The sequence below is a fragment of the Zootoca vivipara genome, chromosome 10 (assembly GCF_963506605.1).
Source record: "Zootoca vivipara chromosome 10, rZooViv1.1, whole genome shotgun sequence".
In the NCBI taxonomy this organism is placed as follows: domain Eukaryota; kingdom Metazoa; phylum Chordata; class Lepidosauria; order Squamata; family Lacertidae; genus Zootoca; species Zootoca vivipara.
Window position 1 is genome coordinate 70,395,106 of NC_083285.1, and position 16,546 is coordinate 70,411,651.

The 16,546-nt window shown below is 49.4% G+C and overlaps 1 protein-coding gene across 1 annotated transcript in view; it reads right to left on the reverse strand.

Annotated features, from left to right (window-relative positions):
* The window catches only part of MAPK8IP2 (mitogen-activated protein kinase 8 interacting protein 2), a 46,768-nt gene extending 44,108 nt beyond the window's left edge, over window positions 1–2,660 (reverse strand). Inside the window, exon 1 of the mRNA XM_060279308.1 lies at window positions 2,596–2,660. Within this exon, the coding sequence (XP_060135291.1) occupies window positions 2,596–2,660 (65 nt within the window). The remainder of the gene's footprint in view (window positions 1–2,595) is intronic.
* Between the last annotated feature and the right edge of the window lie 13,886 nt (window positions 2,661–16,546).

The following is a 16,546-nucleotide window of genomic DNA, read 5'->3' on the forward strand; positions in this document are numbered from 1 at the left end:
ATTAAGTAAGAACCTGCTGGATCAGGCCAAAGGGGGCCAACCGAGTCCAGCATCGTGTTCTCACATTAGCCAACCAGATGCCTGTGGGAAACCAACAAGCAGGATTCGAGCACCAGAACACTCTCCCCTTCCTGTCGTTTCCAGCAGCTGGGATTCAGAAGCTTTGCTACCTTTGCTACCACCTAAACATTAGGAAGAACTTCCTGACAGTAAGAGCTGTTCGGCAGTGGAGTTTGCTACCAAGGAGTGTGGTGGAGTCTCCTTCTTTGGAGGTCTTTAAGCAGAGGCTTGACAGGCATATGTCAAGAATGCTTTGATGGTGTTTCCTGCTTCGCAGGGGGTTGGACTCGATGGCCCTTGTGTTCTCTTCCAACTCTATGATTCTATGACTCTATGACTCTGGAGGCAGAGCAGAGCTATTGTGGCTAGGAGCCTACAATAAATAGCTTTATCCTCCACAAATTTGTTGGATCCTTTTTTAAAGCCACCCAAGTTGGTGGCCATCCCGGCCATCCCTCTTGAGGGAGGGAGTTCCATAGTCTCCCTTTAGAGCTCCCCAGCACATCCACAAATGTCCACTCCTTCGGTAGGTGCATCCTCTCCCACAAAAAGTGGGAAAAGTCTCGAAATGTAACTGCTGTTAAAAGGAAGGTCATCCCAGAGAGGGATATGGTGCTCCTGTGCTTTCACATTTGAGTATGAGAATGGCAGACATCATGAAAGACCCCCCCTTCCCACCTCCTCCTTCAGAGAAACAGCTGATGAGAGCCACAGGCAGCCAGTCATCTCTCTCCTCAACGTAGTCCACGAGGGATGCCCATCCCCACACCTTCTGGCCACCCCACCATTCCCAAATGCTCCTTGTGGGCCCATGTGACAACTGCCAGGGACCCCTGGACACCATCTTTTCCCCTTGACCTGTCCTGCAATGGTTGCTGGAGCCCAGCACAGTCCTCCCCCGACACAACCTTGGAGGTTGATGCAAGGGAAAGCGCCCCTCGTTTCCCAGGACCCTCACACCCGGAAGCTCCATTTCTCCAGCTCTAGCGCCACAGAAGAACAGACACAAGCTCCTAACTTCCTCTCCCTTTGCCAGGAAGCCCAAGCTTTGCTTCCCCCATCTCCAGGGTGTTGTCTCTCCAAGCACTGAGGTAGGATCTAAAAGCAGCAGTAAACGCGACACATCTCTACACCAGCTCTGCAGCAGTTACCAGGGGTTACAAGAGGAACGTGCTGGATCTCCCCCCCCCCCCCCAAGCAGGATCCCCTGTGGCATCGCTGCATCAAGGTAGATATGGCTTCCTGCCGGCCTGGACACAAGAGATGGGGTGGGGGTGGGGAAAGAGGATCCATCGTCCGACAGGTGTGGCGCCTCCCAGGTACCCCTGCACATCACCCATGCTTTTTAGGCCACGTTGATGCCCTGTGTGCAGTTAGGGACCTTGTTCCCTGATGCAACTCCCCAGGTACGGGGCCTCACCATCAGCCACCTGCCCACACCTGCCCGTGGAACCAGGTGTGGTTCTTGCCTTAATAGAGCCCTGGGCAGTGGGCACAGCTACCGTTTGGCCTGGCCCGGCCCCTTCCTCTTCCGCACCAGCAAATGTGTACTTTGGGAGGGCAGGAGGCCAAGTCAGGAAGCACCTGTTTCCACTGCCTCCCGGATCCATCTAAGAGGCCCATCTCTGCAAATGGGATCCAGGGCCCCCAGTGGGGGCAGGAAGGGAAGAAGGAGATAAAAGCCTGGAGCGTAAGAGAAGGGGGTGGGGGAGGTTCGAGGGCTGTCTGGGGCTCTGCCAAGGGATCCACTTTGCTGGCAAAGCAGCGGGGCAAGGAGATTAATCAAGCGAAATCTGCTGGGTTTGGCAACAAACACATTAAAGGATTGGATGGGTGGAAGGAGGGGGAGGGGGAGACAGAAAATATGTGGGGGAGCTTGCAAAGCTCTGCACAGTGTTGATCCCAAGGGCACGTTGGGGCGGGGCAGAGGGGGTGGCGGTGAGGGTGGCAGCTTCCAGCGCTGCAGCAGTCTCTGACCTGGGAATTCCCCAAGGGACACCCTCCCCCCAGTCCCTGAAAACAGCAAGGGACGGATCCAATGGGGGATTCTCAGCACGGAAGGGATGAGGCCAACCCTTTGTAAGGGTAGGCCGGGGGGGGGGCTTTGCCTGGGACCCGAAGCAGGCCCAGAGGCTGGTGGTAAGAGGTAAGGGGCCGGGGGCAGAGCCCAGCAGGTGCTCTTCCGAGGGGGACGAGAGCAGAGAACAGCTAGGCCTTGGGGGTTTATTTCCCCATGCCCACTCTGTCCTCCTATGGTCGAGAGCCTGTCTCTACGTCCTAGGACGAAGGCCTTGGGGGCAAATCTGGGGAGGCCAACCTGACCAAACCCCCCACTCATTGCAGGCTGAGCTCCCAGCTCTAGGTTAAGAAAACCCTCCAGCCCCCGACCTGCTCCTCAATCGTCAATCCGGGGTGGGGTTTGAGGCCGTGCGGGGGATTCCGCGCCCAACCGCCCGCCCCCAGGCACCCACCCCCGGGGTCCCCGGAGCCCGGCCGGCCGGGCGGGGCTGCGCCAAGCGAAGCGCGTCGGCTTACCTGCAGCCCGGCGGGGAGAGCGAATGGAAGGTGGAGAGCGAGAACATCTCCGCCCGATCCGCCATCTTCTCCGCGGCGCAGCCTAGCCGGGCTGGGGCTGTCGGGGCGCACGGCAGGGCGAGGCTGTCGGGGGCCGGGCGGGGCGGCGGCGAGGGCCGGGCTGCACTGGAGCGGGCAGGCAGGCGGGCGGGCGGTGTCACTGCGGAGGCTGCTGGTGATGCTGATGCCCGGAGCCTCTCGTCACTGCAGCCATCACGCGCGCTCCGTCCGGCAAGGCCCGAGTAAACAGCGGCCGGGGGGGGGGGCGGAGGGGGGGCGCTGGCTGCGAAGAGGAGCGGAGGGAGGCGGCCTGAGCCAATGCCCACCAGCCCGGCGCTCTCCGGCTCGACGACGCCGGGGGAGGAGGGGCGAGGCTCAACAGCGCCCCCCCCCCAATGCAGATGCGGCGCCGCTATAGCAAAGGCGGCGCACGAGGGGCGGAGGGGGAGAAAGGAGAGGAGGACTCGCGTCCTGAGCCTCGGATCGCCCTCCCCGCCTCCCCAGAAGACAAAGGAAGGCTGTCGCCAAGGCTTTGGAGGAGCCAGTCTACGGAACCTCTCCTCTCGCCCCCTTTTTGGGAGGTAGGGCACCCCACTTAGCAACCTCCCCACTTCTCCGCCACCAACCGTTCCGCGCGGAGCCTCCGCGGAGCCTGGCAGGAGGAAGCGGAGCTGTCCGCCGGCTCTGGTGCTGAAACAACGGCCGTGGGAGCTGTCCGTGCGCTCGGTGCTGAAGTGGGAAGGACCGCGCGCCACCGTGGGCGAAAGGGCAACTTCTGGCAGGCCTGGGTCTCCTATGCCTCTATGTACGCAGCGAGGGTCTCCATTCTCCCCAGCGAGGGGAAGGAGCTAAAAAGGGGGGGGTTGTCGTACCCCCACCCCCAGGGCTGGGCACTAATTGGTTTTCCCTGGTTTGCTAGCTTCTCCTGGAGAGAGGTGGCAATGTGGGCGTCCCAGCTGCCCTGTGAATCCTCCCCGGAGGCTGGGGGAGGCGGGCGCATTGCCATAGTGATGCAGCCGAAGGATAGGGATGTATCTGCAAGCCAGCTTCACGCCCGGTGGTTTTCTACACAGGGGGTGGGGTATTTCAGGACCAAACAACTCTTGGCGGAATCTGGGCCAGCCCTGCTGCTGAAGCGACTGGCTTCCTCATGGCAAGCGCCATTGGGTGGCTGTTTGGATTAGAGACATGCTTTGTGGCCTCAGGCTCGGTTGTCTGTGCGGAGCTCCCAGGAGCCTTAGGCCACGTCTCCGGGTTGCTAAGGTGGTGCTTGTTGTGGCTGCAAGGCGGGCAGGCCTTACATCCAGGGAGGGGCACCGGCTGCTCCCTTGGGGCAGTGGATAGGCTGCCCTTGGTGGTGTGGCGGACACATGCGATGGCCCACCTGCACCTTATGCCGACCAGCCTCCTCGGCTGCCTATGCTGATCTCATCACCGTTCAAATGATAGGATCACCAGAGCTGTCAGTTTGGGTGAAACACTGGAATGGGATGAGGAATCTGCCCACACAGCAGCACCCTGTCTCTTAGCAGCACATGATGCTCCAAAGGAACCTGGCAGTAGTCACAGAAGCACACACTTCCTCTTGTAATAGTATTAATTCAGTGTAAGGAAATTGTGCACCAGTCCTCCATAAGGATACCCATAAGGGTGCTCCATAAGGGACCCAGGTGGCGCAGTGGTTAAACCACTGAGCCTAGGGCTTGCTGATCAGAAGGTCGGCGGTTCGAATCCCTGTGACGGGGTGAGCTCCCGTTGCTTGGTCCCAGCTCCTGCCAACCTAGCAGTTCGAAAGCACGTCAAAGTGCAAGTAGATAAATAGGAACCGCTACAGCGGGAAGGTAAACGGCGTTTCCATGTGCTGCTCTGGTTTGCCAGACGCGGCTTTGTCATGCTGGCCACATGACCTGGAAGCTATACGCCGGCTCCCTCGGCCAATAATGCGAGATGAGCGCGCAACCCCAGAGTCGGTCACAACTGGACCTAATGGTCAGGGGTCCCTTTACCTTTTACCTCCATAAGGATAGGAGGAAAGAGCCTGCAGGATCAGGGCAAAGGGGGCTCACCTAAGTCCAGCATCTCCCAGTGGCCAACCAGATGCAGGATTAGAGCACAGGAGCCCCCTCCCCCGCCCGTGGTTTCCAACAACTGGGATTCAGAAGCGTAACTGAAGAAGTGTGTATGCACACGAAAGCTCATACCCAGAACAATCTTAGTCTCTAAGGTGCTACTGAACTATTTTTTATTTTGACTGCATCAGACCAACATGGCTACCTACCTGAATATGAAATGTTCAAATTAGAAAGAATGGCTTTTAGCACCAAAGCTCACAATTCAAAAAAGCTTTTGTCTAAAATGTATAACCTGTTATTAGAATGGGAAACTAAAGACAAGCTAGTTAAAGCCTCAAAGACACACTGGGCAATAGAGATAGGACACAATATAGATTTCAACCTCTGGGGAAAACTCTGGAAAAGCGAATTGAAATTAGCATGTTCTTTGAAAGAAAACTACTTGAAAATGATTTACAGATGGTATTTGAGTAGGCTTGCTAAGTCTGAATCTGATAAGTGCTGGAGGTGCAATAAGGTAGAGGGTATGTTTTATCATATGTGATGGACTTGTAAAAGGGTAAGAGTATTGGGAAATGAGCTATAATGATTTGCAAAAAATGCTTTAAAGTACTCTCCACCCCACCCCACCCCAAAAACCCACCAGAGTCCTTTCTGTTGGGGATAATTCAGACAGAAATTCCTAGGTGTCGGAAAAGGTTATTTATGCATGCAACAACTGCAGTCCGTGTTTTGCTAGGCCCCAAAATGGAAAACGAGCGAGGTCCCAACCAAAGAAGAATGGCAACTTAAGTTGAAATCATATGCACAACTTGCAGACTTAACATACAGAAAAAGAAAACATATGGAAAATAACTGTGTACAGCTGAAAACGCTGGCAGCATTAAGATAAATTCAACAGTGTAAATAAGTTTTGATGGATGCAATAATGGAATACTGAATGGTATAGTTTTTGTAAAATATGCAGGGGTTTATATGTAAAATGAACCATGGAAAGAAAAGAAGGGAAGTCATTGTTATCTTAAAGATGTAAATTGAGTATTTGAAATTGTAAAACAGAAAATGTAATAAAAAATCTTAAAAAAAAAAACAAATGACATGAAATATTCTGAATAAACCTTAGGAGTAATTTTCTGATGGCAAAAGCGGGTAAGACCTGTTCGGCAGTGGAATGGTACTCCTCATTGGAGATTTTGAAACAGAGGTTGGATATCACACTGTCATTCCTGTGATTCCTGTATTGCAGAGGGTTTGACTACAGGGGCCAGCAAACCTTTTCAGCAGGGGGCTGGTCCACTGTCCCTCAGACCTTGTGGGGGGCTGGACTATATTTTTTGGGGGGGGGGTGAATGAATTCCTATGCCCCACAAATAACCCAGAGATGCATTTTAAATAAAAGCACACATTCTACTAATGTACAAACATGCTGATTCCCAGACCGTCCGCAGGCCGGATTTAGAAGGCGATTGGGCCAGATCCGGCCCCCGGCCCTTAGTTTGCCTACCCATGGACTAGACTGACGCTCAGGGTCCCTTTCAACTCTACAATTCTGTGCTTTTTATCAATGCACAACACACAACGCCTGGCTGCACTTTCCCCTGATGCATTTGGCTTCACTGAAACCCTTTTACAGTATTTTTTTGCAGGTGGGGCATGGCTTTGCTGCTAGGAGAAAACAACAGCAGCCTGGTGGTTAGGAAAGTCACCTGTACAGGTGGGAGGGGAGGAGGCCCAGCTGGCAAGCATCTCTGCTCCAGTGGGGAAAACATGATGGTAAGCAACCAAGCAGACCTGTGAGTTCAGCACTTGTGTGAGGAGCAGGCTGGAGATTTCCCCCTTGCTTGAATTTACAAACACCCGGAAGAGCGATATGAAGTTCACAGCATATTATTAATTGAAGGACAACAACCTGAAAATGATTTATAGATGTTATCTAACCCCGAGTAGACTTGCTAAAATGTTTAAGTCTGAATCAGGTAAGTGCGGAGGATTTGTAAAAGGGTAAAAAATATTGGGAAATGATCCATAATGAATTGGGGAGAAATGTTTAAAAGTACATTTCCAAAACAAAAACAGAGTCCTTTTTGTTGGGGATAATTCAGACAGAAACTCTCAAAAAAGATTATTTATGTATGCTACTACTGCAGCCTGTGTTTTGCTAGCCCCAAAATGGAAAACTAGCGAGGTCCCAACCAAAGAAGAATGGCAACTTAAATTGATGGAATATGTGCAGCTTGCAAATTTAACATATAGAATAAGAGAACAAGAAGAACATATGTTTAAAGAAGACTGGGAAATGTTTACTGATGAAACATTGGGTGAAAGCTGTGTACATTTAAAAAACACTGGTGGCATTAAGATAAATTCAGCAGTGTAAATAAGTTTTGATGGTGTAACAATGGATTACTGAATGCTTTAGTTCATGTAAAATATGCAGGGATGTATGGTATGTAAAATGAACCGGGGAAGGAGAAGGAGGGAAGTCATTGATTTAAAGTTGTCTAAATGATTATCTTGAAATGTAAATTAGAAAAACTTAATAGAAACTATTTTTTAAAAAAAGAATTTACAAACCCCAACTTTCTAGGTAAACAAGTTGAAATAAACACAGTTACCGTATGTAGGGAGAAAGCCACCTGGGGTATTGGGGTTTCCTCGTATATCATAAAGGAGTGCCAAGTTCCAGGTGTTACTCTTAATATATACAGTCCTTGGAAATGGCTTACCTACAAGACTGCTTTAGTCCCTAGGTGCCAACTCGACAGGAGCCCCATAATAACCACTCTGCATTTTTAAGAACTCTGCTAAGAAGTACTTGTTTAGACAAGTATGTCTAGATATTTAGGAAGTTGATGCAAGTTTTAATATGTTTTTAGCCTATTGTTTAGCTTTGCGAAAGCCTTACTATTGTTTATTTTTCTTATTGATAATTTTATTGCTTCATCGTTTTTGTGTAAACCGCTTTGAGGGGTGGTTGGGTTTTGTTTGTTTTATTTTTTACAGTGATGTATAGATTTTATGAAATAAAAACAGTGGAAACAGTGAGTGGCTGCCTGGTGCAAGGAAGAATGGAGAGGCTAATGAAAAGACTGAGGATTAAAAACAGGGATTGCGGATTATTATTTTTAAAGAAATTGCTGCTCACTGTTGCCAAGTGGGTCTGGCGCCGATGGTGCTGTTGCAATCTGCCTCTGCTCTGCTATCCAGGCAACACACTTAGGATTGATTTTTCTGTGCCATTTAGGGCAAGAGAACAAGCTGGATCAACATCTGTTCAGAAAAGGACACATTCCCCAACCAACCAGCTTCCTTCCTTTCCTGGAACAGCTTAGCGCACAGCTGGAGGAGCCACATCTTATGCGGCCACCGCTCTGCACATTAAGCCAGCCACAGGGTCGTGGAAATGAAACCACACGGAGCCTGACAACCGGTTGCACATACTGGCTGTGAGACAGAGCACCCAGGATCCAGAGGGGTCACTGCGGTTGCAGAGGGGAGGGTTTGCAGATAGAACAACAAAGACCCTTGTGGCATCTTCATGATAAACAGGTTTATTGTGATCAACTCACATTCTCAGATACGTTTCAGCAGAGGCATTTTGCTGGGGCCTGGGGAGTGCACTCTGGGTGCCCTTGAAATGCCACAGAGGACTCTAGGATTGTGTGAAGCCACTTTCCATGCCCCCAGTACTGCTGCTGCTGCCCAACAGAATCGCCTGGGCTGCTAGTATATTTGGGGATGGGGCAGGGAGGCTAAATCCAAAGGACATTCTAAATCCAAAAAGGCAACACAGCTATGAGCTCTGGGCTTTTCTGTCCATTTGAAGCTGGAGTAGATTTTTGACTTTATTTAAGACCAAGTCTGAACCGCAGAGGTGAGATGAACTGCAGATGTGAAAAGAAGCGACTTTCTCTGCTGAGCCGAGCCCAATTCCCAGCCCGTCTTGCACCCGTTGCATTTTGATTTATCTAGCAGATAAGGAGACACAATCCCGAAAGAGGACCTTCAAATGGGCCAGGAAGGTCCAGCGTCAGGGGCGAGGCTCTCCTCCTGCCAGCAGGAGGTCCAGGTAGGCCCCTGCCAGAAGGTCCTCCTGGCAAACGCCCAGCTCTTTCATCAGCCGCCGGGCCACGTCTTCGCCCTCCTGGGGGCTCTGTTGTTCCTGGAGAACCACCTACGGGGATGGAACAGAACCTAAGAAGCGCCTGCTGGGCCAGGCCAAGGGCCCTTCCAGTCCAGCATCCTGTTCTCCCAGGTGCCCCAAAGGGAAACCCACAAGCACAATTTGAGCACAAGAGCAGCACAAGAGTGGCTAGTAGCCACTGACAGCCCTCTCCCCCTCCATGAACTTCTCCAGCCCTCTTTTAAAGCCACCCAAGTTGGTGGCCGCGAAGGCGATTCCACGTAACGTGTTGTTGGGGCGTCTTCCGTGTTTGCCACACTAGGGGGAGTCGAGTGGGCTGGTCTACCAGTGAGGTGGACAACCTAGACAGAAGCCAATTCTGAGTGTGCGTGTCCATCTTCAAAGCAGAGTCTGCTGCAGTCCTGGTAGGATGGTTCTGGGTGGGGCCTCATCAAGGTCTTGGCAGGGAGCTGCAGCGATTAAACAAGAAGCACCCCTGGGCTGCCCCCTCCCCTGTCTGCCTTCTACAGGGATAATATAGAGGACTCTCTGCCCAACCCCATAACTAGAACCCAATTTAGCAAGACGGTTTGATTTGGTTTCTTGGCTTCTGGTTTCCTCGCATCCCTTGCCAAAAGAAGCTGGAACTTCTGTTTAGTCTGCACTACTGTTTAGTCCCCCGGACCTGCCTAGATTTCTTCCACCTCCCCTCGGATCTGCCACCTTGACCAGATTCCTCTCCCCTGGTGCAACCAGCTCCCGTTGGGCCTTTATTTCGCTTTGCTCCTTTCTCCAGGCCAAACCCTGCCTTCGGTCTCAACTCCCAAGCCTCTTGTCTGAGCCTCCAGGGCCAAATTTCACGTCCGCCGGCTGACCTGGCAACTGGGAACTGCATTGGAAAGACCCCCAAGGGCGCTACGCACCCCCACACCCCCGGCTACCCTCACCTCCAGCTCCATGAAGTCGCCCAACCCTTCCACACAATCCACATGGATACGGGTCTGGCCCACCAGGTAGAGGCGTCGCTCCTTCTTCACCGTCCCCTGCACCCCAAGGGCCTGGGACAGCACAGCCTGCAAGAGGAAGAGTGAGTGGGGGGGGGGTCAGGCAGAGGGAGAGCAGCATTCACACATGCATAGATCAGGTTCTCCACCAGGTCTACCAACCAGCCTGTGCATGCCACACGAAAGTGTTAGCATTCGGCCGTCCCGGGGGCCAGCTGTTAAACTGGTCCCACAGGCCAAACATGCGATTGCTCTCAGAAACGTGAAGAACAACACACACACGGCAGTAAATAAGGCTAACTGCTTTATTTACATATAAACAAACTGGGAGCTCTACATTATGGCTCCCTCTCTCTGGCATGACAGCCAGTAAAGAGAAAGAACAAAGGAGACAACAGTCCCACGTAGTACAGTAAGACAAACACCAGTGTCTACGTCACCTCCACTCTGTGGGAATGAAAACACATACAGTCATATGACAATCCTATGACTGCAGACGGGGGATGAGTCTCCCAACAGAAAGGTCCTGAGTTCGGAACCCGGTTTAAAGGCTCTCAAGGGAGCAGAGCTGGGAAAGAGCTCTCCTCCTCTCCATCTCAGGCCTTGGACAGCAGCTGCCAGTCAGAGGAGCTCAGCAGCGGCATTGTTATTCGCTGAGTTCATATCCTGCCTTTCTGCTAAGGTACCTGTGAGGGGCAAGGGGTATCGCGAAGCCCCTCCCCTCCTGAGTTCCAGCCCAGCCCAGAGCACGACTGAGAGCAGGGAGAGCTCCAGCTCCAGTGGGGAAACAGGAAGTGGGGTCCAAGGCTCTGGCAGGGTAGAAGAGCCAGCGTCCCAGGTGGGACAGGAAGGAGGAAAGAGGGGGGGCAGACCCATCCCCCCAACTCCGGAACTTCGCAGAAAGCGTCGGGGGAAGAGGATGGGGCTCCCCAAGTTGTTATGCTGGCGCAAGACGCGCCAAAAGCCATTCGGAGGTTCTGATGAAAGCTGAAAAGATGTGTCTCTGTAAATAGCTCTACCTTTAGCACTGTAAATACGCAGCACCAATAAAAGAGATAAAATGCAGAGTGGTGGAGAGTCGTTACTCTGAAGTAGTCCCATCCGACCACTGTGACAGTACCCAAGGCAGTTTACGATTCAAACACTAAAACAAATGCATTACAGTGGTACCTTGGTTCTCAAAAGCCGAAAACCCAGAAGTAAGTGTTCAAGTTTTCAAACGTTTTTCAGAAGCCGAACATCCAATGCAACTGTCAGCTATTGTTTCCGGGGCCCCAGCACCAATCAGAAGCTGCGCCTTGGCTTTCAAACATTTCGGAAGTCGAACCGGCTTCTGGAACGGATTAAGTTTGGTGCTTTTGTTTTTGCTATTTACTTAGCTTTTTTGTTTTTGAGGCTTTTTCGGTTAGTTAGTTTGTTTAATAAAATAATAATTTGTGACTGTGTGGAACCCAGTTCAGCTACTGATTGATTGATTGATTTGATTATGTGACTGCAGAAACAATGACTATTATCAGTGCAGGTAAGAAAAAAAATAATTTTAATTTTCATCATCTACAATACTGTCTTATTTATTTTATAGTACAGTACATTGATTATTGCTTTCATTTTATGAATCAGTGGTCTCGTTAGATAGTAAAATTCACGTTAAATTGCTGTTTTTGGAGTTGTTTTTAAAAGTCTGGAATGGATTAATCCGTTTTGCATTACTTTCCATGGGAAGGCGCGCCATGGTTTTGGAACGCCTTGGTTTTGGAACAGACTTCCGGAATGGATTAAAGTTTGAGAACCAGGGGAGCACTGCATATAAACCACAATAGACATTTATAAAGTTATGCACAGCATGGAAAGGGGGATAGAGAAAAGCTTTTCTCCCTCTCTCCTCACACTAGAACTTGTGGACATCCAAGGACCCTGAATGATGGAAGATTCAGGAGAAAAGGAAGTCCTTCTTCATGCAGAGCAGAGCTAAACTATGGAACTCCCTGCCACAGGAGGCAGGGATGGCCACCAACTTGGATGGCTTTTAAAGAGGAATGGACCAATTTACATGAGGAGGAGAGGGCTATTGGTGGTTATGTTCTGCCTCCACGGTTGGAGGAAACCACTGGAGGGGAGAGGGCTTTTGTGCTCAGGCATCTAGTTGCAAGAACAGGACACTGGACTAGTTGGGCCATTGGCCTGATCCAGAAGGCGGTTTTACAAAATAAAATTTGCATCCAAAATCAAGAATAGTAAAAAGATAAACAAAGATTCAACCAAATCTCTGGACTTCCCCCCACCCCTCCGTGGGTTCCGTCACTAGTCCTTTTCTGCTGCATATTTTAAGTCACTCCATTTTTTTTAATATCCCATGTATTCCTAGTTCTTGTTACATTACAAGTGTTATTCAAATCCTGCTAAATAGTTCAACTGTTTCTCTGAGGGAAGTTATAAATTACCTCCATTCTTCATTGAAACTCTGTTCTTCCTGGTTTCTGATTTCAGAAACCAGGCTCTCCTTATGCAGGGTCCTGGGCAGAAAGAGCAGCCAGGCCACTCTGACTGACCTCAAGAGGCAGGATGGGAAGAGCACAGCTTCCAAGAGAAGGGGAGAGGCACTCCTGAGGGAGCCCCCATCCAGGTGGGCTGCTGGGCAGCATCCAGCAGCCCTTAGGAAGCACAGCGAGAAGCAGCTCCCACCCCAGAAGGAATTACCGTAAGCCCGGTGGGATCATCTGTGGGAGAGATGGTATAATGCGAGAGCTTGGGGCCTTCGGCGTCAGGGCGGTTGTAAAAGACCAGCTGCCCACGGCCGTCCTGCAAAGAGAAGATTTGGCGTCAGCCCATGGGAGATGAAGCAGCCGCCTCCCCGAGAGGAAAGGAAGTTCAGGGTATGGCCATTTTTATTGATCAGGATGTAAAGTATGCCCCTTTCCCCCGCCCCCCCCCAAAAACCATCCTATTTCGCAGAATTCAGTCTGAGAAGAAATGCAACATGCCACAAATGGATTCCCTTCCCCTCAGGAGCAGGTGTATAAATAATAACATTATTATTATTGCAATCTCATTTTCGCAAATGTGGCTTTTCTTTTTTTTATGATTTTCCATTTTATACACTTCAATAAATTTACAATCATTTTCACATCTTTCTGCAGTTCCTTATATTTATTTTTTATATTTTCTGCATATTCCAAATTAACTTAACTTACTCGTTTATTCATCTACTTTAAATATATATTCTCATAAAATTGCAGGTTATTACAATAATCCTGCCAATTTTCTTATCTGTTTACAATTTATCTGTAAAGATCCAATAAACCACTTCCATTCTTTTATATATAAAAAAGTTTGTTATCTTGATTTCTTATTCTTCCAGTAAGTTTTGCCATTTCTGCAATATTCCATACATTTTTGTATCCATTCTTCCTTTGATGGGACCTCTGCAGCTTTTTTCCCTTTTCTGGGCAAGTAACATTCTTGCTACTGCAGCAGCATACATGAATAAGTTTCTATACATTTTAGGTAGTTCTGTCCCTATAATTCCCAAAAGAAAAGCTTCTGGTTTTTTTGTTTTTTGTTTACAAAGGTTATTTTAAACATCCTTTTCAATTCATTATACAGTACATCATTTCCCAGTAAGCTTTAACCTTACTACAAGACCACCACATATGATAAAAAGAATCTTCTTTCCCTTGCAAATGTGGCTTTTCAATCACCACAACCTAAAAGAGACGAAGACTTTTCAGCTCACCACCTGTAAAAATGGCTTCTGGCCTCTTCCTCACAAGATATTTGGGAATAAAAGTCATACGAGTCCACAAAGCACTCTGGAGACTGAAAGGATCCTTGAGAAGAGATTTAAAGTACTACTAGAGATGGGTATCAGGCTCTTGACTTTGACCATTGCCTAGTTCTGAGCTAAGAGAACTCCAGAAACAACTCACTCTTGGACTGACGATAGATTGCCTGTCTAATAATTTATCCACCCACTCGCAGAGTTTGAACTTTGGTCTCCTGGAGGCTGAAAGCTCGTTTGTGAGGTCAGTCCAACAAAGCAGGGGAAATCGGGCAGCAGTTGGAAGTCCAAGGCCAGGGCTGGGGACCCGTCTTCAGCTCAAGGGCCACGTGTCAATGGTGGGTGGAGCCAGAGGCAAAAGTGGGTGGAGCAATAAATAGGAGATGTTTACCTGTGTGCAGTAGGCACACTCAAGGCCCACCCTCTCTATCCTCTGACCCTGTGGTTCTCAAAGGGAGTGGAGTGCCGCATTGGTGCGGCAGGAAGATTCAAGGATAATCAAATAAACATTTAAATATTTCAATGTAGTATAGTATCGCTATTTTTTGTTGTTGTTGCAGAATATAGATATTCAAGAGCATGAGCTATTCTTCTACAGTTCTCCATGTCATATTGTTGTGAACAGGGATTTTCAACTCTGACCAATCTGAAAGATTAGAAAAGAAAAAGGCTTCTTTGTGTAGATGAGGAGAGTTTGTTTGTCTCAAATTAGACCTAATATAAATGAGATTAGGGACCCAGGTGGCGCTGTGGTTAAACCACTGAGCCTAGGGCTTGCTGATCAGAAGGTCGGCGGTTCGAATCCCTGTGACGGGGCGAGCTCCCGTTGCTTGGTCCCAGCTCCTGCCAACCTAGCAGTTCGAAAGCACATCAAAATGCAAGTAGATAAATAGGAACCGCTACAGCGGGAAGGTAGATGGTGTTTCCATGTGCTGCTCTGGTTTGCCAGAAGCGGCTTTGTCATGCTGGCCACATGACCTGGAAGCTATACGCCGGCTCCCTTGGCCAATGATGCGAGATGAGCGCCGCAACCACAGAGTCGGTCACGACTGGACCTAATGATCAGGGGTCCCTTTACCTTTACCTATAAATGAGATTACCCGGCAAAAAAGAAAGCTCACACCTCTCATTGAGTAAGTATGCATATTTAAGGTACATACGTAAGAGGCTCATATATTTTGGGAATGATTCACGTTCTTATGTAGTTGCATCGTTTTATACCCCTGGATGCCCGATGATTATATTTTAAAGAAGTTGCGTTCTGCGTTGTAAATCAAGCACTGCTAGGAGTCGTCTCCCCCCCCATGTATTTCCTATCAATTAAAAGAATTGGTGTGGCGCAAGCTAATTTTTATTCTGAGAACCACTGCTCTGACTAGACAAGATGCAGCTTCTCAGAGTTCAGAAACACCCTCCGTCTAAGCACAGAAAGACTCACTCACCCTGAAGTCCCTAAGCTTCAGTCGCCCGTTGGGGGCAGGGAAAAAAGTGTCAGTCTGAAGAATGACACAGCCTGGGGATCCGCTCAGCCGCTCAGCGTTCCTTAGTAGCTCTGCCCGGTCCCGAACCCGCGCCTTGATCTCCACGTTTGCGGGCATCTGGAAGAGAACAGGGAAGTTCCAAAGAGGCAAATAAGATTATCCAGTGCAGGTGCTTTCAAGGTCCTGGGAAACTCTTTGCAACTCCTTGTACACCAAGGTGTCCCTGCTACCTAAACCACAGGCCTGCCACGGAACCAGCACTGCAGAGAATTCTAGGAGGTTTGCCCAAGCACTCTCTCTCATTGTATGCAGGGAGCTGTTCAGTTTCCCTATTGCCCCAAGGCAGGTGAGTTTGGCAAAAGCACCCTCTGACTACGAACCTTAGGACCCATGGGTAATAGCAGCCAAGCTCCCTTTCAGGGAGAATAATTTCAAATAATAATCTGTTTATTAAAAGGATTTGAATACTGCTGCATAGTAAAAGAAAAAATATATCAAAGCGGTTTACAGAAATAAAACCATAACATAAAGCCATTGAGAAGTTGAAAACAGACATCCAAGGAACAGAAAGGTGAGACTTTCAGGATAAACGTGGCCCATTCCAGACACATTTTAACACCCCGTCACTGGTGTTGCTCTGCTTCTGTTTGCCTAAATTTAAGAACCTAAAAAGATGCTACTGGGTGGGGACAAAGGGGGCATCCGGCTCTCACAGTGGCTTATCAGAAGCTTGTGGGGAAACCGCAAGCAGGATCCGAGCGCAGGAGCAACTCTCCCCTCCTGCAACTTCCAGCAACTAGGACTTAGGAGCATGGCTGGCTCAGAACATATAGACCCTGGGTAGCCCTCTCCTCCTCCATGAACTTGTCTAATGGAAATGATGCCTTATGAGGAACGGCTTAGGGAGCTGGGTATGTTTAGCTTGGAGAAGAGAAGGTTAAGGGGTGATATGATAGCCATGTTCAAATATATAAAAGGATGTCATATAGAGGAGGGAGAAAGGTTGTTTTCTGCTGCTCCAGAGAAGCGGACACAGAGCAATGGATTCAAACTACAAGAAAGAAGATTCCACCTAAACATTAGGAAGAACTTCCTGACAGTAAGAGCTGTTCGGCAGTGGAATTTGCTACCAAGGAGTGTGGTGGAGTCTCCTTCATTGGAGGTCTTTAAGCAGAGCCGTGACAGGCATATGTCAGGAATGCTTTGATGGTGTTTCCTGCTTGGCAGGGGGTTGGACTGGATGGCCCTTGTGGTCTCTTCCAACTCTATGATTCTATGATTCTTGGAGAACAGGTGAGGTCCCTGAAGACCAGAGGTGGGCAATGGTTGTCCCCATCTTCAAAGTGGGGGGGGGGGGAGAGGACCCAGGTAAAAAAAGCTACTGAAGGAGAGCACACCACTTTCCGAGGGAGTTTGTTCCACTGTCATGCCATGTAGAGATATAAAAAAAGGTA